The 25,895-nt window shown below is 41.9% G+C and overlaps 2 protein-coding genes across 2 annotated transcripts; both read left to right on the forward strand.

The window, feature by feature from the left end:
- The first annotated feature begins 1,440 nt into the window (after positions 1 to 1,440).
- On the forward strand, positions 1,441 to 5,755 carry LOC128454686 (immunoglobulin lambda-1 light chain). Its single transcript, XM_053438168.1, has 5 exons — positions 1,441 to 1,585; positions 1,666 to 1,983; positions 3,003 to 3,056; positions 4,307 to 4,615; positions 5,327 to 5,755. The coding sequence occupies exons 1-5, from the start codon at positions 1,543 to 1,545 to the stop codon at positions 5,614 to 5,616; spliced, it is 1,014 nt and encodes a 337-aa protein (XP_053294143.1). The 5' UTR covers positions 1,441 to 1,542; the 3' UTR covers positions 5,617 to 5,755.
- Positions 5,756 to 15,451: 9,696 nt separating this feature from the next.
- On the forward strand, positions 15,452 to 20,597 carry LOC128454687 (immunoglobulin lambda-1 light chain). The gene is made up of 5 exons (XM_053438169.1): positions 15,452 to 15,509; positions 15,590 to 15,904; positions 17,104 to 17,145; positions 18,431 to 18,739; positions 19,450 to 20,597. Exons 1-5 carry the CDS (start codon positions 15,467 to 15,469, stop codon positions 19,767 to 19,769), a joined length of 1,029 nt encoding a protein of 342 aa, XP_053294144.1. The 5' UTR covers positions 15,452 to 15,466; the 3' UTR covers positions 19,770 to 20,597.
- Positions 20,598 to 25,895: the final 5,298 nt, after the last annotated feature.

The following is a 25,895-nucleotide window of genomic DNA, read 5'->3' on the forward strand; positions in this document are numbered from 1 at the left end:
ACAGTTTATATATGAATGTAGCAAGCTCCAAATATGTATTTGATGAAGATTGCAAATACTTTTACATGAATATATTAGTGAATTTTTTTTCTATTTGTGTGTGCATCGGAAATATGTTTATGAATCTTATGTTTTACATGTGAATTTTTTTTACTTATAAATGGAATGAAACATATATATATAAATCCCCAAATACATTTGTGGATCTTTTTTGCGCACGTATTCATTTTTGGGTGCATTTATTCCTTTTGAGACTGTTCTGGCTCCATATTCTATGGCAACCCTTTTTAAGCACTATTGCACAACAGCAACAACGGTTATTATAAGTCATTGTGTGAAGCCATATCTCTGGCCCAAACTGCTCCTGCCCCCACCCTCCTGCATTTGTTTACAGTTAAGTTCCATAAAAATCTTCACAGACACACACACACACACACAGACAAACATAGATTTTAAAATCCCAACACATCAAAGGAGCAGGATGGAGGCTGGTTGTGTCTTCCCTCTTGTTTGGTTTCTACTGAAGAATCGATCACTTACTTCATTAATGTTTTCTATTGTGCACTTGATTTTCCTATTTTCAATAATTATTGGCCAATTTTTTTATTCTAAATAAAGTGGATTAAAACAAAGTTAAAAGGTGGAGACATTTGTTTTCCACTGAGACGAAAATTTCATGTGATTATTTATCATGTGATAAATAGAATGATTCATTTTATTTATACATTTTCTTCATGAACACGTATATAAATCGGTAGATTTCACAATAAGAGGCAACATATAATTGGTATAAATACACAAAGAAGGAAAAGTATTCTGCTCATCATGGTGAGAAGTTGTGTAAAAATATTAAAAGTCTTTCAAACTTGTTGTCAAAAGCACAAAAGCTGTTTGATATTATTTTAGATTTTCCAATTGGACGAGAAAACTAACATTCCACTCTGTGAGTTGGACACTAGAGGGCAGCAAAGGACAAGTTATAATCCTGACTGCAACTAACTGATGACGTTTAACTACTATGACACTTTATAATTATATTGATACAATAATAATAAACTACAACAACGATATGATGATAACTTTGTGAACTGATATAACTCACGTCGTGTTCTGAGACACGTTCAGTTTCCTTTGATTAATCTTTAATCTAAACATCGTAAAGTGAATTTAAAAGATTATGAAGATGAAATATAAACATTTATAAATATAAACACACTTATACACATGAAGCTCCATCTTGTTTTCAGCAGCAGACATTTGAAGCTTCACCAGAGCAGCGTGTCCGAGACTGAAGTTTCATAACGTTCCCCTCATGATCGTTTCACTGCTGAACTCAGTTTATTATTTTAGTTTCCTCTTTACAAACCCCCCCCCCCCCCCTCGTCAGAAAACCACACGACAGCTTCAGCTGAAGCAGCTTCCTCCTCCTCTGTGGGCCGCCGGGGCTGATGGGAGGTTCCAGGACCTGATCTCACAGCTCGTCCTCGTTAGAGAACCACTTCTCCTCAGGTCCACCCGAGGAACCCCCCCCCCCCCCACAACATGCTTCTCCTCCCAGCGGCTGCTCTGTGCTGCCTGTGTTCAGGTGAGTGTTTCCAGCCAATCAGGAGCTCACAAGCTCCACCTCACCTCCACTCTCACCTCCGTCCATCTGTCTGTCCACAGCACTGGTTGCCACAGCAGCAGAGCTGACTCAGGACCAGTTGTCTTTGACCGCGACAATTGGTGGAGAGGCCTCGTTCAGCTGTGGAGGAACTGATCAGCATAACTACATATGGTGGTTTCAGAAGAAAGACACAGGAACGTTCAGACAGATTCTTCATATTAGTAGAGATGGTTCTATTAATAAGGGTTACAATCATCCTCAGAAAGACGACTTCACAGCTAAGAGACAACAGAACAGATGTGAGTTGAAGATAAAGAAAGTTAAACCCTCTCATGCAGCCACGTACTACTGCGCCGGTTGGGGGGCTGGAGCCCACAGTGATACATGATGTGTGCAGCCTGAACAAAAACCAGTATGAGGAGCAGTGGGAGAGAGAAGTAAACCACAGCGTCACATGTCTCCCCTCCACCCGACAGCTGCTCTCCACCTTCTGTTCTAGAGACTCGTACGTTCAGCCACGTCTCCACAGGTTTGCTGTCGTTCCACAGACAAACCTTCTCCATCGCCGCCCTTTAAAGACCAATCAGAGCAGGTGTCTCGTCTCCAACTGGTTCTCTGTGATTGGACGGTCGGAGGAATCGGGCCTGTGACAGAACTCTGACAGTTCAACCCTCACACCAACACTTTGCTGATCCAGAAGAAAGAACCGCTAACGTTCAGGACTCAGGTGGAAAAGGACAAAGAAGAAGGAGAACCACTGAGCTGTGGTGGTGTTCCTCCACCAACCAGGCAGCTTCAGTCCCTCCAGCTGGGACATGTGACCCTCACATTAACATGAGGTCACTGGGACCTTTGACCTCTGGAGTCTAATCATTTAATCTTTGAGTCCAAGTGATAACTGGAGAAATATGAAGAAATTCTCTAAAGACATGTTTGATGGAAACGTGTTAAAGAGAACAGAACCATGTTCTGTGAGGCCACAGTGACCTTGACCTTTGACCTTTGACCAGGTCGTCCCTTAGTCCAAGTGAAGGTTTGAAGATGTTTCATAAAGAACTCATCAGCAGTTAGAGCACATGATGATGAACGATTGATTAATCCTGATAAACTGCGTCTGTCATCTTATTGGTCGCTACACTTTATGATATAATTTCATGACATCATCATGATAGCGTTAACCCTTTACCCGCCAATAAACCAAACATGCTGATATTTGCTCATAATCACTAAACACAAAGTCCAGCTGAGTTCTGAAAGTATTGGACAGAATAACGTTTGACCTGATGGTGGCGCTACATGAAAAGTCCGAGGCTCATCAGAGTCAGTGCGGTTCATCCTGAGGGGAACATGAATGTTGTGCTGGAGTGAACATGAGCTCAGATGGTTTTTGTCTGAGTCTCTTTCACTGTGTGGTTGATCTTCGGCTCAGGAACCAAATTGTTCGTCACTGGTAAGAAACTCTTTTATTTCCCTTCACTGGTTCCATTGTTGAAAATGTGATGAAAGAGTTTGAACCATGTTTGATTTTCCTCGTTGGGACAAACTTCCTCTTTCAGACTTTCTGAAATGAACAAACGTGTGACAGTGAAATGTCGCTGCACATCAGACACAATCCTCTTTTTCTGCTTCAGGTTTGTTCAGAGTCTAAAAGTCTCAAACGTTTTCTGGATTCTCTTCAGCTGCTGCCGAAGGAATCTGAGTTTTCTTTCCTCTCCTGAAATAAATTCACAGCTTCACGAGCGTCCGTGGAACCTTCAGCCCCGAGCGCTTTGAGACGACTCGTTACATCTCATCTGAAACCAGAAACCTTTCAACTCTCAAAAATAAAATCATTAACTGAGTTCTCGTCTCATGATGAATATTTTAAATTAAATCATAATTTTAATATAATGCATGCTGATATATATCAATCTATATATTTTACTAACTCAAGGAAATACATTTAGTATTTAATGTTAAAGATGTTGTTCAGATTAATGCATTTGCCCTTTAATGGGGAATGTGTATTTTTGTGTATAAACAATAATGAGAAATATATTTGAAATAAATTAAAGACGAATAGTTTTGTCAATAGACAAATGTTTTTTCCTCATATCCCAAATATCTGTTTTATGATAATATTCTTAATATCACTTAAATATTTCTTGTACCACAACTTATATATATTTATATATATATAAGTTGTAAAAATATACCTATATTTGGTTTTAGGTAGAATTTTTTTTTAAAGTTATGAGGGAAAATTTCAGTGTAAAAACATTATCATGCAATTATAAATATTTAATACTTAACCGACATAAAATGTGTATTTTTATACATATATATGAATATGTATAAACAATTCATATAAATCTATCTCAGTATAAAAGATAGTTACACCTTTACACTTTGTTATAAACAAAATAAATGACCATTAATGTTTTGTGTGTATTAGCAATACAATCCTGTAATATTTATATCTTTTATTGTATTTTAAATGATAGAACATGTACACACATTTATAATTGGATAGAAATAGTGATAAATCTATAAATCTATGATCAGATGAAGTTGAGCGGCTGTGGCTCTGATGATATCTGTGATGTGTAGCGATGCCGTGCAGCAGCTGAATCTATCTGTGAAGTATCGATGAGGTGTTTCCAGGATCAGACTGTGAAGTGCAGAGTTGTGTTCATGTGCATGTGTGTTGTCAAACGTCAGATCGGCCGGTGGTGACGCCGGTGGTGAGCGTGTACCCGGCAGCTTCCATAGCCGCCCTGGACGGGAAGAGCTCCCTGCTGTGTGTGGCCTCCAACATGGTTCCTCCTCTGGTCCAGTTCTCCTGGACGAGACAGAGGGAGGGTGGTCCTCTGGAGACGCTGTCCTCTGCTCATGGAGAGCAGCTGGAGCTCAGAGGGGCAGGACGCACTGCCGCCATCATGGTGGTCGACCGGCACGTTTCTTACACATACAATTACAGCTGCCACGTCAGGCATGAGGGAGGAGCAGTGGAGGCCCCGGCAGAGCAAGGTGAAGGAGGTTTGGTGACTGTGGTGAGCTTCATGTGTCTGTGTCTTTATTCCAGAGCGTGGACTTTCAGTTTGAGAGCAGGACTTATTGATTTCACATTTTGTGAAGCTTTCGTTCAAAACCCTGCACTTGCACTCAAACAGCCTCTGCTTGTTCTCTAACTGTGGCAAGAACCAGGATCTCAGCTTCAGCTCTACTTCTGACAGGAAGCCGGAGTCGTCATGAAGCCGCGGAGGGCCTGAGGACGTGAACCTGGTTAAATCAACCGCCCGTCTGCTAGCTCACAGATGTTGACACTAACGCACTGACAACGAGGACGGGACAATTTCATTTGTTAATATTACACCTGGAATTCTATTGGTCGGGACATTTTGACAGATTTGTTGCAAACAACAATCTGAGAGCACAAGTTTCACGTGAACAGAAGCAACGTGACCACGAGGAGAAGCTGGAGCTGGAGCTGACATAGCCACAAAACATCTGAGTGCAAGCAGCAAAACATCTGAGTGCAAGCAGCAAAACATCTTAGTGCAAGCAACAAAACTTCTGAGTGCAAGCAGGGTCTGTCTGAGAGTGAATGTGGGGTTTTGAGTGACAGCTTTATAAAATGTGAACATGAAAGATAAGATGAGAGAAGTTCTGCCTTCAAACTGAAAGACCAAGTTCTGAAAACTCATGTGAGGACTGAGCCCGACTTCTGGATTCTTTCAGTGGTTTCTGCAGCTCAACCACCGACGACTCCAGCACCGACGACTCCAGCACAGACGACTCCAGCACCGACGACTCCAGCACCGACGCCTCCAGCACAGACGCCTCCGGCGGCCTGGGCCCGGTCTCAGCGGCAGGTGAAGCTGCTGTGTCTGCTCTACACGCTGCTGATGGTGAAGAGTCTGGTTTACTGCGGTGGACTCGCTCTGATCCACATCCTGAGGAACAGGGAGCGTCCAGCCGCTGCTCACCAGACCACGGAGTTTCCTGCAGCAGCTTCAACTTCTCACTGACTCCTGTTCACTTCACTCTGCTTATCTTTCACTGCAAACATTCATCTGAACTGTAACTTTGCAAAGTATCAAATAAAGATTTTTATTCTGAAGACATTAAACATAAAAATAAAACACATCTCATCTCCTTTACATCTGGTGTGAACTGACTCCTCGTCTTTGTGCATCAATAATAATTCACACTGACGCTCTTTCCACATTAACCCTGTGTTGCATGAATTATGACTTAAACATGTTAAAAACTGGGTTTAATGTGTTTTATGCTGCGCAACGAGAAAACAAATGGTTTAAATACAAAGAACAAAAATAACACAACCATAATATAATTAGAAAAACATATTGTTTTATAAATACAATTATTTACTAAAAGTGAAGCATGCACAGTTTATTTATCCTATAGGACAGAAATTCATAACTGAATGAACCTATTTACTAGTAATTTATACAAAAGTAAGAATTTCTTCTTTTGAAACTATGATTTCCAGTTGATAAAAGAAAAATCTCGAAATTTTTATGAAGGAAAAAAAATATCTTAATCTAAATACAAGTTTTTTCGTCATAAATAAAGGATTGTTTATTACTGTAATTAAGTACGATTGAGATCAACTGTTAACACTTTGCTGTTAAAACTTATTTTTGTTATAAATTCACAGTTTAGCCTAATTATTGTAGTTATTCTGCTTATAGCCTGATTTTACTCTCATTGATATTTGTCCGCTGCAGAGGAACTGGAGCTGAACTTTACAAGTTTACGTGTTTGTGTGTCTGTGTGTGTGTTGATATCAATCTGTTGTGGTGGTTTTACAAACAGCCGTCGACAGTTGAGTTGTGTAGTTTCTGTCGAGGTTTTAACTTCAACAACACGTCGACAGTTTCCAGCTTCAGACCGTGAGACACAACTTCAACTCAGAGACTCATCAGCTCTGATCAAACATTAATAAAAAATACACAACAGGAAATCTGTTATATTCTGTCTTTGAAAACTTTTTGGATCCTCCACGTTTATTTGTTTTAATGGTTTTATATGAAGCTCAGTTGGAATAAAAACGTTGATTTATTCTTTGAATAAAACAAACTGTGAAACGTCTCATTGCATTTCTTATTTTATACTTTTAGAAAGAATAATAAATTTGTTCACTTCTAAAAACCAAGTTCCAAAGTTCTTGAGAAAGTCAAATGAACATGAAACCAACACTCCCAGTGTCCAACAGTCAACTGGACGTCAGAGGACAACACCACGACCCACATGCAGCTGGACGTAGGGAGGGACACTCGGACCTGGGGACTCAACCAGTCCTGCAAATCACATGGCACAGGAGAACTCCTCGGGTTTGGACTCAGCCGTCTACTTCTAAAGGACAAGGGACGTTCATCTGAAGACAACTGTGTCCACATGCTGTCAAGGGAGGACACTTGGTGTCAATGACTCAGTGTCCACTGGAGTTTGATTGTGGAGCTTTTAGACACTTGATGACATCTGTAATGTTCTTTTATCCCAATTATGAGAAGAGTCGGTCTCGTTTGGTTCAACAAGTATTTATCAAGAAGCAATGAAAAGGTATGAAAAGTTACAGCAAAGCAATGGGCACCCAACGCACGGCCCCGGCCCTCTAGTGGTACCGGGCAGTCACGAGTCGCACCGTACGGACGGCGGTTGTAATATTTTATAACAGTAGGTATAATTTGATTGGTCAATAATGAAGGGGAGTCGAGACTTGGTTCTTCCTCGATGGTGTGCAGGCGTAGTTTCAGCCTCTTGGAACTGGAATCAGGAAGTGATGAGGAGCAGATCCCAGACAGGTCCTCCTCTGATAGTCGAACTCACAATATATATAGGGAGGTTGGTTCCGCCCATGACTTCAGGTAAAAGACGTCCCCCATTGGGCCTTTTGCCTAATTAAGGACATGTTTTTGTACCTGAAGATGAAAACACATTGGTCAAGAACATTCCCTCTACACCCATCTATTATCTGGTCAGAGATCATTCCCTAAGTCAAAGGTCCTTCTAAAAAGTTAGAGAACTTCTAAAACAAACATCTGGAGGACTCTCTGAGTATATCTGAAAGTCCAGAATGCAGGAATCATAAATGTAAGCCTGTCTTTATATTTTAAGCACATGCTAAAATTATCTACTCTAACGAATATACACGACAGAGACCCCCTTCGAGACTAAACAAAGTCTCGAAATAATCAAAAGAATAAAACATACAGGTATATGATGATGACAAAAATAATAATCCGTCTTCTGCATAATTTTATAATTTTAACAACATAGCAACAGTTATGGATTTTAGGAGTGAGAGTGAAAAACCTGTCAGGCAGCTAACTTTCCTGAAATGTCCATCAAACAAACTAGACAGGAAAATTCTCTCATGGCCCCTCTGCCCAGGCGACCATACATTGTACTCCATGCCACTGAAATGAGGAATTCTAGCAAATTGTGTAAGGAAATTACTTTAGCAAATACATGTGGAACTTTCAGCAAATAAAAACAAAACAATGTCCGAAGTCAGGCTGGTCGACCCATCGACCCTTCTAATGGACCTTTTCCTGCCTAGCCCCATTATCCCTAGACATCAAGAAAAGTAATTAGTAAACAGAGAACATAATTAACTTTTAATATTACTCATGCAATATATAAGACATAAGAATGTATAAAACTGCAGTTCCTCTGCAGCATTGAATCTCAGTTGTAGTATCGATGACCTGTTGAATCTGGATATTGTATCCTTGTTCAGAGTCCTTCAGTCCATTCGTATTGTTCATGTTTGAAGTGTCTGAATCCATTCAACACATCGGAGTCCCTGAACAATCAACCGTCCTCACAGTGGTCTTTCCCCCAATATGTTCTAGAATGAAAGAAAATTAAAACATCAAATACAGATTTACACTCCATAAGTAAATGTTAAATTATAAGTCACATTTTCCATTTCCCCCCTGGAAACACATAACTGATGTAATAAGAAACTATGAAATAACTAAGCAATAACAGAGGTAAACGTTATTATTATAATAACATCAGATATTCAAAATTGAATTTTTTTCTCCACGTTGTCCCCATCAACGTCCATGTCAGCACCATGTAATAGTGGCATCTGAGTTTGATCACCAGGCATCACTACTCCAACCCATCTCAATATCATAACCTTTGCAAATGTCAACAACAGCGTACAAAACAAAACATCAAACTCAACACTAAAATGAGTGCTGCCAAAATCTGAACTAACACTGCTCCTACTGGTTCTATTTTATCTTGCAACCAAGTATTTGCTGGCCATCCAGCGTTTCTCGACGGGGTCATGTAGCCCCCCTTCTTGTGAACTGCCTGTGTGAGAAGTCAGTCAGGGTCTGAAGTCAGGGTAAATTACTCTTCCTAGTGTTATCGCTAATGGTCTTAAGCTTCTTTTAATGCCTGGTCGTAAATTGCACTGACATAGGCATGTAAAGTGTAACTTTCTCTGTTAGACTCAAACACAAACCAATATTGTCTATCTTTATCAATTTGAATGTTGAAAAATTAATTTGCCAGATCAACGACAGAGAACAATTCACTATTGTTCAGAACTTACTAAAAGACGAAGCACATTGTTGTACTGCGGGGTTGACAACTTAGAAATCTTGGATGAATTGCAAATCATCAGATTCGTTTTATCACAAATATTCCATCTGTTCTCCTTGTCATCCTCCATTCTTTCTTTGATGTTTCTTCTGTTTTCTCCTCCTCCATATTCTCTCCAGATGTAGCACTCACAGGCAAAGTGACCTAATTATCCACAATTATAAAATTCTTCTGAATGCTGTTGAAAATTTGGATCGAGCCTTCCTCTCCAGGTCTGCTCTTGATCAAATGCTGACTCTTGGTGGGAGATGACTTGAACCGTCGATGGTGGCTGGAACGATCGGAGCTGAACCTGGTTCAGCTGTGATTGTAGTAGTGATTGATCTAGTGGAGCCTGATTCTGTATAACCAGAACTTGCTTCTTAATTTTCTTATTATCCACCAGTTGTATTTGATTGAGTTTTCTAAGGACATCTTGGTCCTGTTCTTTCTGGTCATGTTCCCTTTTCCTATACAGAACCACTTGCTGTGCTGGCTGTATGATCTGTATAAACACCCTTTTCCATGCTTCCCAGACCAACCACCTCTGCCAGTTTGCTCCTCACTGTTAGGGGCAACCCCTTCTGTATTTTGGCTCGCAAAATGGACTGCTCCATTTGATTCAAATCAGGGTAATTTCCTGTGACATTTCTCCACACTTGATGAGCTCTAGACACATAGGCCCTCAGGTTTTCTTCCTGTCCCAGTGGTTCAATAAAAATGTTGTCAGGATGTAAATTCACCGGAAACGTCTCTTTCAGCCCTCTACACACTCGACCTCTGTTTGCACAAAACAAATCTGAATCATTCACAGCAGTTCCCACATATTGATTAATTCCAGCTTTCTGTAAAATCTCTCCCATAGCATGAACTCCAAGGAGATTAGTCAAGAGTCTCTTAATATCTCGCATGTCAAGTTGTTCTCCCACCATAATCTCTTCCAACTTCGAAATCCAAGAATGTGCTCCATCTTGAAGAGTAGGTAATTTCTCAATTATGCTTGAAATATCTGTAGTCTGCCAAGGTTTATACTCCAAATTCTGCCCTCGGACGACCACAAGAAAAATGTTCTTGAGTGTCAACTGTTTACTTGGGCTTAAAGGACCCATGGTTTGCCCATTTTACCACAGTTGATATGGTTCCTTTGGGTCTATATGAAATGTCTAACATATTTTGGTCAAAATACCACAAGGATCATTTAAAACAGCATAGTTTTTACCCTGTCTAAAACAGCCCATCTCAGATTGACCTGTTTTAAGTGCCTCGCCCCGCTCCACCGTGCTCCACCGCGCTCTCGTGGAGCGCGTAAGCTCGCAAGCTAACGCTAGCTCTTGACCCGTCAGACATCTAAGTGGCCGAATAAACATGCCGATCGTCGAGGCAGAGACCGCGGAGACTCTCTGCCCGGGGAGACGCGCTCTCCACGGAGCCCGTGAGATGATGGTGGGAGGTGGTCCAAGGCCATGTAGCTAGACTCCCTACATGGTCATGGTTGAAAAAGGACGAACACATCGGTCGTAATCCCATTTGACGCACTCTAGCGTATCGTTTCTGACATAGAGGAACCACAACAAATCGCAGGGGGTTGTTTTTTTCCAGTTTTTGGGACGGTAGACATGCCAGATACCCGTGTAGAAGCACTACAAAGTGGAATTTTCATTATATGTCCCCTTTAAAGTATTCTTCATGCCCAATAGATGGGAGCTGTCTTTCTGCAGCTCTTCCCTCTGTGTCTGCAACTCCTCTACCTAGTTCTTCAGTGTTATTTGTCTTTCTGTTTTTTTCTACGTCCCTCTCTCTCTTATCGTTTGCAGCTTTGATCAATTTCTCTCACTCATTTTCAAACAACTGGAGAATGTCAAGCTCCACTTATTTCTTTTGTTTGCATTCTTCCCCCTTCTTGCCCTTCTTTTCCTCTTCCTTGTATGTGGACACAAGTACTTGCATCATTCTTATAACGTCTGGGTTCATAGTCCCCTTTACCGGTCTTGGTCGGTCAATTTTAGGCCAGGGTTTATGCCATTTTTTCGATATTTTTTTTGCAACACTTGCCTTTAACTAAAGGATTATTCTTCTATACTACATCAACAGGAGTTATTACTTTTGGACGTTTAATGCCCTTTTTCCCCATAGTAGCAGCTACCTTTTGTTTCCTTATTGTAAATAAAAAAGTAATTGCTAAGATTGAAAGCTACTTTAAGCTATTTAGATTACTCCTCCCCCCTTTGTTGTTTTCAATCAATTAATCAACAAATTAACCAATATCGTATATTTGATGCAGCCGGAGGTCAATGATGTTGTAGAAATTGTTGATGATGAAGGAAGGATTCCGAGGACCCAGTAGTTTCAGTGTAACAAGGTTCATTACAAGAAATTACAGGTCGGGACGGGCATCTAGATACCCGGAGACACACAGCCAATAGTGAAATCTGACGTGCTGGGGTCTTACACACAGTTATATAGGGAGTTTGGTTCCACCCATGACTTCAGGTAAAACACATCCCCCAAGGGACTTTTGACTAAATATGGGCACGTTTTTGTGTCCGAACATGAAGACACACTGGTCAAGAACATTCCTTCTGAGCCCATCTGTTAACTGGTCAGAGATGGTTCCCTAGGTCAAGGGTCGTCCCCAAAAGGTAAAGTAAATAAGACAAACATCTGGTGGACTCTCTGAGAATGTCTGAGTGTCCAGAGGGCAAGCCTAATAAATGTAAACCTGTCTTTGTGTTTTTAAGCATATATCAACATGTTTTACTCTAACGAATACACAACATAACCCCCCTTCGAGACTAAACAAAGTCTCGAAATAATCAAAAGAGTAAAACATACAGGTGTGTGATCATGACAAAAATAACAAACCGTCTACAGCATAATTTTGACAATATAGCAACAGTTATGGAGTTTAGGAGTGAGAGTGAAAAACCAGCTTTGATCAGTTTCTGTCCCTCAATTTCAAACAACTGAAACAAGCTCCACCTGTTTCTTTTCTTTGCGTTTCTCACCCTTCTTGCCTCTCTTTTGCGCTGCCTTATACGTTGACACAAGAACTCGCATTGTTCTAATAACATCTGGGTTCATAGTTCCCTCTACCGGCCATGGTCGTTCAATATTAGCCCAGCGTTCATGCCATTTTTCCGATATTTTTGCAATGCCTTTAACTAAAGGATTATTCTTCTGTACTACATCAACAGGAGTAATTACTTTCGGACTTTTAGTCTCCTTTTCACCCATAGTAGCAGCTACCTTTTGCTCCCTTTTTGTAAATTGAAAAAGTAATTGCTAAGATTTAAAGCTACTTAAAGCTTTTTAGATAACTCCTCCCCCCTTTTAGGAATTGATTAATCAACAAATCAATCAAGCACTCAACAGCTCAAAAAATTAATCAATTCATAAATCATGTAGTAAAACCACTACTTTACTGCAGCCAATTCAAATGAAATTTGCTTCCTAACTCCAAAAGAATCAAAAGCTCATCAATGTAATATCACAACTCAAAATCTGCTTATAATGTTTGACGAAAAGATCCCGCGCTCCCACAAGTGACTGACTGTCACCAAATGTGCTCTTAATTGCAACAAGACAATCACCTATTTTATCTCAGATCATCAAAAAGTAACAATAGTGTATCACCAACACAGCTCCGATCAGAATTAACCACACACAAACAGTGAAACTCACATTTGCAACTCTCAGCAGAGTTTAAACCTAATAATCCTATTCCATTAATTAATTAAATGCATTAACTGGTCAGTCCGTTGTCAATCCTTATATTTTGTTTTAATTGACTACAGCATGTAGCTTTTCATGTGCATGTAAGCAGATGAATGTGCTCTATCAATCTCCTATAATAGCTTATAAATGAAAGCAGGTTGAAATGGTTTTCAGCAATAATAACTATAAATGAGAACAAATACAATTATGTAAGATGCAGGTTTTTGCTAAAGAGTTTGTGTAGAAACTCTACCCGCCTTGATCAAAGTGGAGATAGAAGCAGCACATGCTGAAGTCAGCAAGCCTCAGGCCGTGACCTGTAACGGCCAGCTGTCTTTTTGGCTCTCCACCTCAATTCTCACCCATCGTAAGGGAAAGAAAAAGACAATGATTTAGTATCTTTTCATCTTTTTAACAACAACACAGGCGGTTCAGTATGATTTGCACACATTTGCACCCTTTATTTGCCAGCATTTAGGTCAACAGACGTTTTTTCTCCTTTAAACACCCATCATAATCTCATATCATGCATCATCAATGTATGATTTAGTTTATTTCAGTCTAATAATATCTTTAAAGTTCTCAATAGTTAATTATTTATTCACGGTTGTATTAAAAACTCAACAGTCCTTTCGTAAACAAATATATATTAATGATTCTCCGTCTGTGCATTGCACATTTGTCACACCCAGTGAGGAAAAACAGATATGTTATTCTTATTTTATATCAGCCCATAGTGGAGAAGTTAACACTCATAATAAAAGCATATTTGCATTCTCTAGTCAATGCAAATAATCTCCTCACGTCATCACCTTAAAACAAAATTCTGACTATCTCTCCTTCTATCAAAATTATCATTATCCAGCATTTAAAGCCAAAAATGTCAAATTAAACCCAATTTGTTCCCAAAGGGAACCCTTAACTAAGTATTGTCAAATTTAATGAACCAAATGAAACAAGAAAGTTCAAACAGTGAAATATTTAGTTTAGAACTACAGACGTATCCAATCTAGGTGAATCAAACAAACAACTTTATTTCCTAATATTGTCTGCACAATTTCGCTTTACCACAAACAAACAAAGAAACAAATTGTCCTTTTTAGCTTTGTATAAAACCCCATTAAAGAATTGGTTTAAAACACTTTGTGACTCTGTCCCTGTGTCTCACAGAAGACTTGTTATCACAGTGAAAATCACCCTCACGTTTCTACACGCACAGACAAACAGACACACACACACACACACACCACTGTTTGAGAGGGGGGGGGCTGTTCCTGTTACACACAGCCCCACGACGCCCTGTACACAGACACACACACTTTCTCATCCAACAGCTCAAGAGCTCATTCGCACCCCGAGCATGCTTTTTGCCGCTATTTCTCTCTACTTCTATTAAAATTTGTGCTACCTTTATGAGATGTAAATCATCCAATGAGAGGCTGCATCAGACACTGTTCGTCAACAGCTGTCAGAGTGGGAACAGTCAATCAAATTTTTTATTTTACAATCTCCAGTTATTAAACTGACCTCTGGTGAGGTTGTCAGGGCCCATACTACCAGCGCCTTCTCTGAGGGCTTTACTATCCAGATTCTGCGGCTTATTCCTTGATCATTTCCTTAACCTTTATTTTTCTCTCATTACTCTTTCTCTTATCACATTACATTTATTTATTTATTCAAATTCCCTGGTACTCTTACGGTGTGACCTTGCAGCAGACACAGAACAGTCTAGTGAGAAATGCTCACCGTGGATGAAGTCGTCTGAAGATGCCGCAGGACACAGACCAAGTTCGTGACGCCAAGTTCTATGGTATATTTCTGGGCAGCCGAGATGTCGATTTTGTTGTTGAAGTTGTTGATGATGACGGAAGGAATAAACAACGTAGCCCTAGTTTTAGTTTGTCTTTTTATTTTCTGCCATATCTAAGCCCAGTCCCTAATGTTTTCTACTGTGCACAGACACTAGAGAGCAGCAAAGGACAAGTTACAATCCTGACTGCAACTAACTGATGACGTTTAACTACTGTGACACTTTATAATTATAATGATACAATAATAATAAACTACAACAACGTTATGATGATAACTTTGTGAACTGATTTAACTCACGTCATGTTCTGAGGCTCGTTCAGTTTCCTTTGTTTAATCTTTAATCTAATCATCGTAAACGAGTGAATTTAAAAGACTTTGAAGATGAAATATAAACATTTATAAATATATTCACACTCATACACATGAAGCCCCATCTTGTTTTCAGCAGCAGACATTTGAAGCTTCACCACGAGCAGCGTGTCAGAGACTGAAGTTTCATAACGTTCCCCTCATGATCGTTTCACTGCTGAACTCAGTTTATTATTTTAGTTTCCTCTTTACCCCCCCCATCAGAAAACCAGTCGACAGCAGCTTCCTCCTCCTCTGTGGCCGCAGGGGCTGATGGGAGGTTCCAGGACCTGATCTCACAGCTCGTCCTCGTTAGAGAACCACTTCTCCTCAGGTCCACCCGAGGAACCCCCCCCCCCCCCCCCCCCCCCCCACAACATGCTTCTCCTCCCAGCGGCTGCTCTGTGCTGCCTGTGTTCAGGTGAGTGTTTCCAGCCAATCAGGGGCTCACAAGCTCCACCTCACCTCCACTCTCACCTCCGTCCATCTGTCTGTCCACAGCACTGGTTGCCACAGCAGCAGAGCTGACTCAGGACCAGTTGTCTTTGACCGCGACAATTGGTGGAGAGGCCTCGTTCAGCTGTGGAGGAACTGATCAGCATAACTACACATGGTGGTTTCAGAAGAAAGACACAGGAACGTTCACACTGATTCTTGATATTAGTAGAGATGGTTCTATTGATAAGGGTTACAATCATACTCAGAAAGACGACTTCACAGCTGAGAGACAACAGAACAGCTGGGAGTTGAAGATAAAGAAAGTTAAACCCTCTCATGCAGCCACGTACTACTGCGCCTGTTGGGACTATGACGAGCCCACAGTGATACATGATGTGTGCAGCCTGAACAAAAACCAGTATGAGGAGCAGTGGGAGAGAGAAGTAAACCACAGCGTCACATGTCTCCCCTCCACCCGACAGCTGCTCTCCACCTTCTGTTCTAAAGACTCGTACGTTCAGCCACGTCTCCGCAGGTTTGCTGTCGTTCCACAGACAAACCTTCTCCATCACCGCCCTTTAAAGACCAATCAGAGCAGGTGTCTCTTCTCCAACTGGTTCTCTGTGATTGGACGGCCGGAGGAATCGGGCCTGTGACAGAACTCTGACAGTTCAACCTTCACACCAACACTTTGCTGATCCAGAAGAAAGAACCGCTAACGTTCAGGGCTCAGGTGGAAAAGGACAAAGAAGAAGTAGAACCACTGAGCTGTGGTGGTGTTCCTCCACCAACCAGGCAGCTTCAGTCCCTCCAGCTGGGACATGTGACCCTCACATTAACATGAGGTCTCTGGGACCTTTGACCTCTGGAGTCTAATCATTTAATCTTTGAGTCCAAGTGATAACTGGAGAAATATGAAGAAATTCTCTAAAGACTTGTTTTATGGATACGTGTTAAAGAGAACAGAAACATGTTCTGTGAGGCCACAGTGACCTTGACCTTTGACCTTTGACCAGTTCGTCCCTGAGTCCAAGTGAAGGTTTGAAGCAGATTTGAAGAGACTCCGTCAAAGTGTTTGTGAGATATCGTGTTCACACGACTGGGACGGACACTCTGAGACCAGAAGAAGAGAAAAGAAACTATATTCATGAAATCGTGTGAAACATGAAAATCATCAACGTTTTATATCGTAGTAAAGATGTTTCATAAAGAACTCATCAGCAGTTAAAGCACATGATGATGAACGATTGGTTAATCCTGATAAACTGCATCTGTCATCTTATTGGTCCCTACACTTTATGATGTCATCATGACATCATCATGACATCATCATGACATCATTAACCCTTTACCCGCCAATAAACCAAACATGCTGATATTTGCTCATAATCACTAAACACAAAGACCAGCTGAGTTCTGAAAGTATTGGACAGAATAACGTTTGACCTGATGGTGGCGCTACATGAAAAGTCCGAGGCTCATCAGAGTCAGTGCGGTTCATCCTGAGGGGAACATGAATGTTGTGCTGGAGTGAACATGAGCTCAGAAGGTTTTTGTCTGAGTCTCTTTCACTGTGTGGTTCTTCATCTTCGGCTCAGGAACCAAATTGTTCGTCACTGGTAAGAAACTCTTTTATTTCCCTTCACTGGTTCCATTGTTGAAAATGTGATGAAGGATTTGAACCATGTTTGATTTTCCTCGTTGGGACAAACTTCCTCTTTCAGACTTTCTGAAATGAACAAACGTGTGACAGTGAAATGTCGCTGCACATCAGACACAATCCTCTTTTTCTGCTTCAGGTTTGTTCAGAGTCTAAAAGTCTCAAACGTTTTCTGGATTCTCTTCAGCTGCTGCCGAAGGAATCTGAGTTTTCTTTCCTCTCCTGAAATAAATTCACAGCTTCACGAGCGTCCGTGGAACCTTCAGCCCCGAGCGCTTTGAGACGACTCGTTACATCTCATCTGAAACCAGAAACCTTTCAATTCTCAAAAATAAGATCAATTAACTGAGTTCTCGTCTCATGATGAATATTTTAAATTAAATCATCATTTTCATGATAACATAAAATCTACGTAAATAATTATGAAAGTTGCTTAAAAATACCAGACTGATATTTAGGTTTTTAATATAATGCCTGCTGATATATATCAATCTACATATTTTACTCACTCAGGGAAAATACATTTAGTATTTAAAGTTAAAGATATTGTTCAGATTAATACATTTGCCCTTTAATGGTGAATGTGTATTTTTGTGTAAAAATAATAATGAGAAATATATTTGGAATAAATTAAAGATAAATAGTTTTGTCAATAGACAAATGTTTTTTCCTCATATCCCAAATATTTGTTTTATGATAATATTCTTAATATGACTTAAATATTTATTGTACCACAACTTATATTTGGTTTGATGTAGAATTTGTTAAAAGTTATGAGGGAACATTTCAGCGTAAATACTTCATCATGCAATTATAAATATTTAGCACTCAACCGACATAAAATATATATTTTTATACGTATATATGAATATGTATAATCAAATGGTATAAATCTGTCTCAGTATAAAAGATAGTTACACCTTCACACTTTGTAATAAACAACAAATTACGTGACCATTAATGATTTGTGTGTATTAGCAACACAATCCTGTAATATTTATATCTTTCATTGTATTTTAAATGAGAGAGCATGTACACACATTTACAATTTGATAGAAATAGTGATAAATCTATAAATCCATGATCAGATGAAGTTGAGCGGCTGTGGCTCTGATGATATCTGTGATGTGTAGCGATGCCGTGCAGCAGCTGAATCTATCTGTGAAGTATCGATGAGGTGTTTCCAGGATCAGACTGTGAAGTGCAGAGTTGTGTTCATGTGCATGTGTGTTGTCAAACGTCAGATCGGCCGGTGGTGACTCCGGTGGTGAGCGTGTACCCGGCAGCTTCCATAGCCGCCCTGGACGGGAAGAGCTCCCTGCTGTGTGTGGCCTCCAACATGGATCCTCCTCTGGTCCAGTTCTCCTGGACGAGACAGAGGGAGGGTGGTCCTCTGGAGACGCTGTCCTCTGCTCATGGAGAGCAGCTGGAGCTCAGCGTGGCAGGACGCACCGCCGCCATCATGGTGGTCGACCGGCACGCTTCCTACAAATACAACTACCGCTGCCACGTCAGGCATGAGGGAGGCGCAGTGGAGGCCCCGGCAGAGCAAGGTGAAGGAGGTTTGGTGACTGTGGTGAGCTTCATGTGTCTGTGTCTTTATTCCAGAGCGTGGACTTTCAGTTTGAGAGCAGGACTTATTGATTTCACATTTTGTGAAGCTTTGTTCAAAACCCTGCACTTGCACTCAAACAGCCTCCGCTTGTTCTCTAACTGAGGCAAGAACCAGGATCTCAGCTTCAGCTCTACTTCTGACAGGAAGCCGGAGTCGTCATGAAGCCGCGGTGGGCCTGAGGACGTGAACCTGGTTAAATCAACCGCCCGTCCGCTAGCTCACAGATGTTGACACTAACACACTGACAACGAGGACGGGACAATTTCATTTGTTAATATTACACCTGGAATTCTATTGGTCGGGACATTTTGACAGATTTGTTGCAAATAACAATCTGAGAGCAGAAGATTCACGTGAACAAAAGCAACGTGACCACGAGGAGAAGCTGGAGCTGGAGCTGACATAGCCACAAAACATCTGAGTGCAAGCAGCAAAACATCAGAGTGCAAGCAGCAAAACATCTGAGTGCAAGCAACAAAACATCTGAGTGCAAGCAGGGTCTGTCTGAGAGTGAATGTGGGGTTTTGAGTGACAGCTTTATAAAATGTGAACATGAAAGATAAGTTGAGAGAAGTTCTGCCTTCAAACTGAAAGACCAGGTTCTGAAAACTCATGTGAGGACTGAGCCCGACTTCTGGATTCTTTCAGTGGTTTGTGCTAATCCAGCACCGACGTCTCCAGCACCGACGCCTCCAGCACCGACGCCTCCAGCACCGACGCCTCCAGCACCGACGCCTCCATCACAGACGCCTCCAGCACCGACGCCTCCAGCACAGACGCCTCTGGCGGCCTGGGCCCGGTCTCAGCGGCAGGTGAAGCTGCTCTGGCTGCTCTACACGCTGCTGATGGTGAAGAGTCTGGTTTACTGCGGTGGACTCGCTCTGATCCACATCCTGAGGAACAGGGAGCGTCCAGCCGCTGCTCACCAGACCACGGAGTTTCCTGCAGCAGCTTCCACTTCTCACTGACTCCTGTTCACTTCACTCTGCTTCTCTTTCACTGCAAACATTCATCTGAACTGTAACTTTGCAAAGTATAAAATAAAGGTTTTTATTCTGAAGACATTAAACATAAAAATAAAACACATCTCATCTCCTTTACATCTGGTGTGAACTGACTCCTCGTCTTTGTGCATCAATAATAATTCACACTGACGCTCTTTCCACATTAACCCTGTGTTGCATGAATTATGACTTAAACATGTTAAAAACTGGTTTTAATGTGTTTTATGCTGCACAACGAGAAAACAAATGGTTTAAATACAAAGTACAAAAATATCTCAACCGTAATATAATCATAAATACATTTTGTTTTATAAATACATGTATTTACTAACAGTGAAGCATGTACTGTTTTTTATCCTCTAGGACAAAAATGAATAGCTGAATGAAATGATGTACTAGTAATTTATAGAATTTCTTCTGTGAAACTATGATTTCCAGTTGATAAAAGTAAAATCCAGGCAGAAATATCAAGATGTTTGAGGACAAAGATTTTCATTTTGAAAATGTGTGTGACTGTTACTGAACCAACAATTAAACCAATGTAATAACAAAGTGAAGACGTCACATGAACTAAACCTCGTTGGTCTCTGCTCATGAAGCTTCGTCTGGAAACTGGGACAGAAATTCATCCTGGTTCTGTTTTCTGTTTTTAACAATCAGGTTTTATCTTTATCATGAGGACAAGTTGTTGCCTTGTGTGACGCTGTGTGTGTGTGTGTTGCTGAGCGGCGTCAGGAGTGTGTTTGTGTGACGCTGTGTGTGTGTGTGTTGCTGAGCGGCGTCAGGAGTGTGTTTGTGTGACGCTGTATGTGTGTGTGTTGCTGAGCGGCGTCAGGAGTGTGTTTGTGAGTCGCTGTGTGTGTGTGTGTGTGTTGCTGAGCGGCGTCAGGAGTGTGTTTGTGTGACGCTGTGTGTGTGTGTGTTGCTGAGCGGCGTCAGGAGTGTGTTTGTGTGTCGCTGTGTGTGTGTGTGTGTTGCTGAGCGGCGTCAGGAGTGTGTTTGTGTGTCTGTGTGTGTGTGTGTGTAGCTGAGCGGTGTCAGGAGTGTGTTCAGCAGCAGATCTCAATCTGTTCTGGTGGTTTCACAAACGTCGACAGTTGAGTTGTGTGGTTTCTCTCGAGGTTTTAACTTCAACAACACGTCGACAGTTTCCAGCTTCAGACCGTGAGACACAACTTCAACTCAGAGACTCATCAGCTCTGATCAAACATTAATAACAAATACACAACAGGAAATCTGAATAAGAACGTTGATTTATTCTTTGAATAAAACAAACTGTGAAACGTCTCATTGCATTTCTTACTTTTAGAAAGAATAATAAATTGGTTCACTTCTCAAAACCAAGTTCCAAAGTGCTTGAGAAAGTCAAATGAACATGAAACCAACACTCCCAGTGTCCAACAGTCAACTATCACACCCACAGGTGGATTAATACGTAGATTATTGATTTATGTTTAGTTCAGGTTCCGTGTGGGTGGAGGAGGAGCATGTGGAACATGATGACCAGTAAACACTCACAGACTGTAGCTGCACGTTTCCTAAAGCTCCTCGTTTACTGATGACATAGATCCCACATTAACTATCCTGTCACACATGAATCCATCAGAGGTCACTGGCTCCTGAACAGTCTCTCATGAGTCTGGAGAAGCTCCTGCACGGCCCATGTCTTTACAAATGACTAAAGGATATAATGGTCTTTGGTATCTGGGCATCACAGAATGTCTTGAAGGTACATTACACTTTACTACTGTTATAATTTATTAATTAGATTAATAAACATAGTAATGTTTCTCTAACTGAATGGACAGACTGTATCTAACAGATGTTTTCTGTTGGGATCAAGTCTGTTAAAGTCTCTGAGGATTGAAACACTCACACAGCTTCGGTCTCCCTCCTCCTCTCTATTTTCTTGTCATTTAATTATTCTCTACATTTTACTGTAAATCCCACTGAGCAGACCTTCACTGAAATGTGCTGTAAAATACTGGAATAATACTCCCCTCTAGTGGCTGCAGCAGCACACTGCTGTAGTGGCTGGCGTGGATCCAGGTGGCTCTGCAATAGTGATGGGAAGTTCGGATCTTTTTACCGTGTCGGTTCTTTGAATCTCGTTCAGTAAAATGAACGAATCTCTTTTTGAGTCATTCGTTCGTTTCAAGGGGGGGGGGGGGGGGGGTGCAAACGATCCAAAGACTCGTACCCGGCAGATGAACGAATCGTTCACCTCACGACCGTGTCTTCAGATCAGTGATTCGTTTTTCTGCCAACAGAGTCTTCGGATCAGTGATTCGTTCATCTGCCGGATACGAGTCTTTGGATCCTTTTTCACGTGACCTGCATCAGCCTATGCAACAGTCCCGATGCGCGGCCACGAGAAAATGAACGAATCTCTCTTTGAGAGGACTCGTTACTCCCGAGTCCTTGTAAGGATTCGTTCAAAACGAACGAATCGTTCACGACCGACACATCACTACTCTGCAACCTCAGCTTTCAATGACGTGGTGGACTGGATGTGGAACGGTCCGTTTCCCCTGCAGGCCCTCCAGTTCTTCACCAGGGGTTAGGGTTCTACACCCAGCCAGCGTCTGGCAGAGCTGTTTTCAACCGTTTATCAGAAAGTACGGAGAACAGGTCTGCACTATAACACAACATCCTGTCGGGGAGTTTCCTTTTAATAGGCCCAGTTCCTGTTTCTTTAATAAAGAGAATTTCGTACAGTTTAAGGCGTTAGCTAAATGTTAGGCATGGTTTTGTACTCACCAATGATCTTCAATGCGGAAAAAGACAAAGGGTTGGGGTTAGGCCGCTTATTGACCCTGGAATTCAGGAGGTAGAGTCGGTCGTCTACTACAGTGATTTTCAACCAGTGTGCCGCGGCACACTAGTGTGCCGTGAGAGATCGTCAGGTGTGCCGTGGGAAATTATCTAATATCTAGTGTTGCACCGAAGTATCGGCCGAACATCGGTAGCGGCCGATAGTCACCTCGTTTACTGACATCTGCACATCGGTAATAATCTTGACTTTCACCGATATCATTGGTAATTGTGGTTAAACCGCTGGGCAGGTGCCGCGGCTGGGGGAGCAGTCGCCCTCCTCTCCACGCCGCCGGAGACTCGGAGTGCGGCACGCCTCGACGTTTTTTTTGGGGGGGGAGGTCCTATTCCGCTGTGCCTCACGGCGTCAGTGGTGCGGGGGCTTTCTTTCTCTTGGACCGCGGGGCGGTGTCCGTCGCCGGTGCGGAAGGCGGGCCGTTGGAGGGGACCGGGTACGGCGGTCGGCGGCAGCGACTCTGGACGCGTGTCGGGCCCTTCTCGCGGATCACCTCAGCTACGGCGCCCGCTGGGGGAACCCTCCGTTCGCGCGGGGGGGCCCCTCCGGCGGTGCGCCTCGGCTGGCGCCTAGCAGCCAGAACTGGTGCGGACCAGGGGAATCCGACTGTTTAATTAAAACAAAGCATCGCGAAGGCCCACGGTGGGTGGTGACGCGATGTGGTTTCTGCCCAGTGCTCTGAACGTCAAAGTGAAGAAATTCAATGAAGCGCGGGTGAACGGCGGGAGTAACTATTGGCACTCAGAACAGGTCAATCTGTTTTAGACAGGGTTAAAAGGTCCTGTTTAAAATGATCCTTGTGGTATTTTGACCAAAATATATTACAGACATTTCAATAAGACCCCAAGGAACCATATCAACTGTGATAAAATGGGTATAATATGTCTCCGTTAAATAAAGTTTAGTTAAATCAAAGATTGTTTCATAAATCAGATTCAATTTGTGCTCATTAAAAGATAAGAGTAATAAAATAAAATAGTGCTTTTTAATACATTTAGAAACTATATTACTAACTATATGTATTATATGTACTGTGTTAGTCCATAGAGTGTCATTTTGGTTGGTGGTGTGCCCCAGGATTTTGTAAATGTAAAAAATGTGCCGCGGCTCAAAAAAGGTTGAAAATCACTGGTCTACTAACCAGAAGGTCGGCGGTTCAATCCCAGTCTCCCTCATTCCATGTAATGAAGTGTTCCTGGGCAAGAAAGTGAACCCTTAGTTTCCAGCAGTGTGTAAGTCGTGTATAATAGAGAAAGTGTGACAGTGTGTGTGAATGGGTGAATGGGAAAACTGTGCTGTAAAGAGCTTTGAGTGGTCAAGAACCGAAAACATAAATATAGCTCAATTGATCTAAACGAGTCAGCCCTCACGCAGAGTTTATCTACCATCTGGAATTCAGAAACACATTATCATGACCAGGCCGCACAGAGCTGAGTTAACCCCATCCTGCCTGGAGCCACGACATGGAAGAGGGGGGGCAATGGCCTGTAACGCTGCATTCCTCCATCCATCCCTCCATCAATAATTCCATTTATCCTTACATCCATCAAATCCCTCCATCATCCACATCTGACAGGTGTTTTTATTTGTTGCTTTTAGATAGAAGTTAGACATTAGACAAATGAATAGAAAACGCACCCAATGAAAATGTGTCTATGTGTGAAAGTTGTGTCCTTACACACTTGATCAACTGCACAGTACTGGTTCTGCTCCCAGTAAACCACACTCAACCAGTTCTGGGTCTGCAAACTCTCTCAGGTTTAACTGATTTAACTGTGCAACACTCATTTATGTCTGTGCAATTCAATGTATCACATTAAACTGAATATATCCTGATTAGTGATTACACTTTCTCTATCTTATTTCTATTTAAGTGAGTTTAAAAAGCAAATGTCCCTGTTGTTATGTTATGATTTTATCTTATCGTACTTTTCTTATACATAATTCACAGATACAGTTTTCATCCTTGTGCATCAACCTGTGCCACTGCACTTTACTCAAGTCTCTGTACAAATAATATTCCTGATTGCAGTGTAAGGTTTATGTTAAGTGCATATTCTCTTTATTTCTATTTGTCATGTGTTTCTCTTGTCGACCTAACTTTAACGATCTGCTGCTGTACCTCCTCGGCGTGGGATTGATAAAGTTTAACTTATCTTATCGACGAAACATCTTGATTATGCATCGACCCTCCACACTGTGTTTACACACTGCATATGGATACATGTTGGGCTGTGGTGCAGACGACTGAGGGAAATAATCTTACACAAATAAAACATGTTGTTCTGGTTGAACTGACACATTTCTGAACAAAGCTTGGTGACAGAGCTTCTGTGATCAACTTATATTTGTAGTAATCGATGAAGAATATGTTTGTTCTGTGTTTGTTTTAATATAGAAAATATCCCAGGGAGCCCTCGTGTGTGTGCCGAGGAAGAATTTGACAAATCCTATTTCTTCAAAGTCAAACTCAACTTTATTGTCCGTTCTTCTACAAGCAGGGACAGAGACGGGATTGAAATGCTGTTGGTCTCTGATCCGGTCTAAACATAAGTAGACAGAACATAACCACGCAACATAATAAGTACTCAAAACAGAGATCTGTTGATGGAGGTAGTGTGTGTGTGTGTGTGTGGGGGGGGGGGGGGGGTACAGTCCAGCATACATTAACTTAGTTATGTGAAAAAACAAAACTGGAAATGTCTCAGAACTCCATGAGACGTGTAGGACATGTCCAACAAGCCCCAGGTCGGGATCATGGTCCACCAGCAGCTGGGACCACTGCAGTAGCATCTGAGCTAACCAGTGAACCACTGGTATCCCTGGATCTCTAACTCAACCGGCTCGAGCCCCGGATCCTGGAACCCGCCCCGGGTCGCGTTCTGACACCAGCGAGGAGCACTGGGTTCATTCTGAGGAGAACTTCTTCACACGAAGCTGGAGAGCTCTCCCCACACCGCCATGTTAGTTCCGTGTTGACTTCCTGAGCACAGAACGTCACTGCACCGCGGAGCATGCTGGGTAATGTAGTCGAGCGCGCTGTAATTCGGTTGTTCTCAAACCCACTGGGCCGAGCGTGTTCCAGTAAGCAGGTTCCCAGTTGTTTACTGGGAGACAGACGCTCAGAGGAAAGACCCGAACAGGCCCCCCCACTCCGCCATCTTTTATTAGCTCGACGTAGTTACGGAGCAGAACTACAACTCCCACAATCTGGCGTCATTGCGCGTCACGTTTAGCAACAGCCAGTCACCGACGGAAAG

This window comes from Pleuronectes platessa, chromosome 13 (assembly GCF_947347685.1).
Source record: "Pleuronectes platessa chromosome 13, fPlePla1.1, whole genome shotgun sequence".
In the NCBI taxonomy this organism is placed as follows: domain Eukaryota; kingdom Metazoa; phylum Chordata; class Actinopteri; order Pleuronectiformes; family Pleuronectidae; genus Pleuronectes; species Pleuronectes platessa.

Excerpts from the sequence above, each read along its gene's own strand:
- LOC128454686 (XM_053438168.1), top strand. The coding sequence starts at position 1,543 with ATGCTTCTCCTCCCAGCGGCTGCTCTGTGCTGCCTGTGTTCAG. Across the intron at positions 1,586-1,665 it reads TCTGTGCTGCCTGTGTTCAG|CACTGGTTGCCACAGCAGCA; the intron begins GTGAGTGTTTCC and ends GTCTGTCCACAG. Across the intron at positions 1,984-3,002 it reads TTGGGGGGCTGGAGCCCACA|TCTCTTTCACTGTGTGGTTG; the intron begins GTGATACATGAT and ends TTTTTGTCTGAG.
- LOC128454687 (XM_053438169.1), top strand. The coding sequence starts at position 15,467 with ATGCTTCTCCTCCCAGCGGCTGCTCTGTGCTGCCTGTGTTCAG. Across the intron at positions 15,905-17,103 it reads CTGTTGGGACTATGACGAGC|GGTTCTTCATCTTCGGCTCA; the intron begins CCACAGTGATAC and ends CTTTCACTGTGT. Across the intron at positions 17,146-18,430 it reads AACCAAATTGTTCGTCACTG|ATCGGCCGGTGGTGACTCCG; the intron begins GTAAGAAACTCT and ends GTCAAACGTCAG.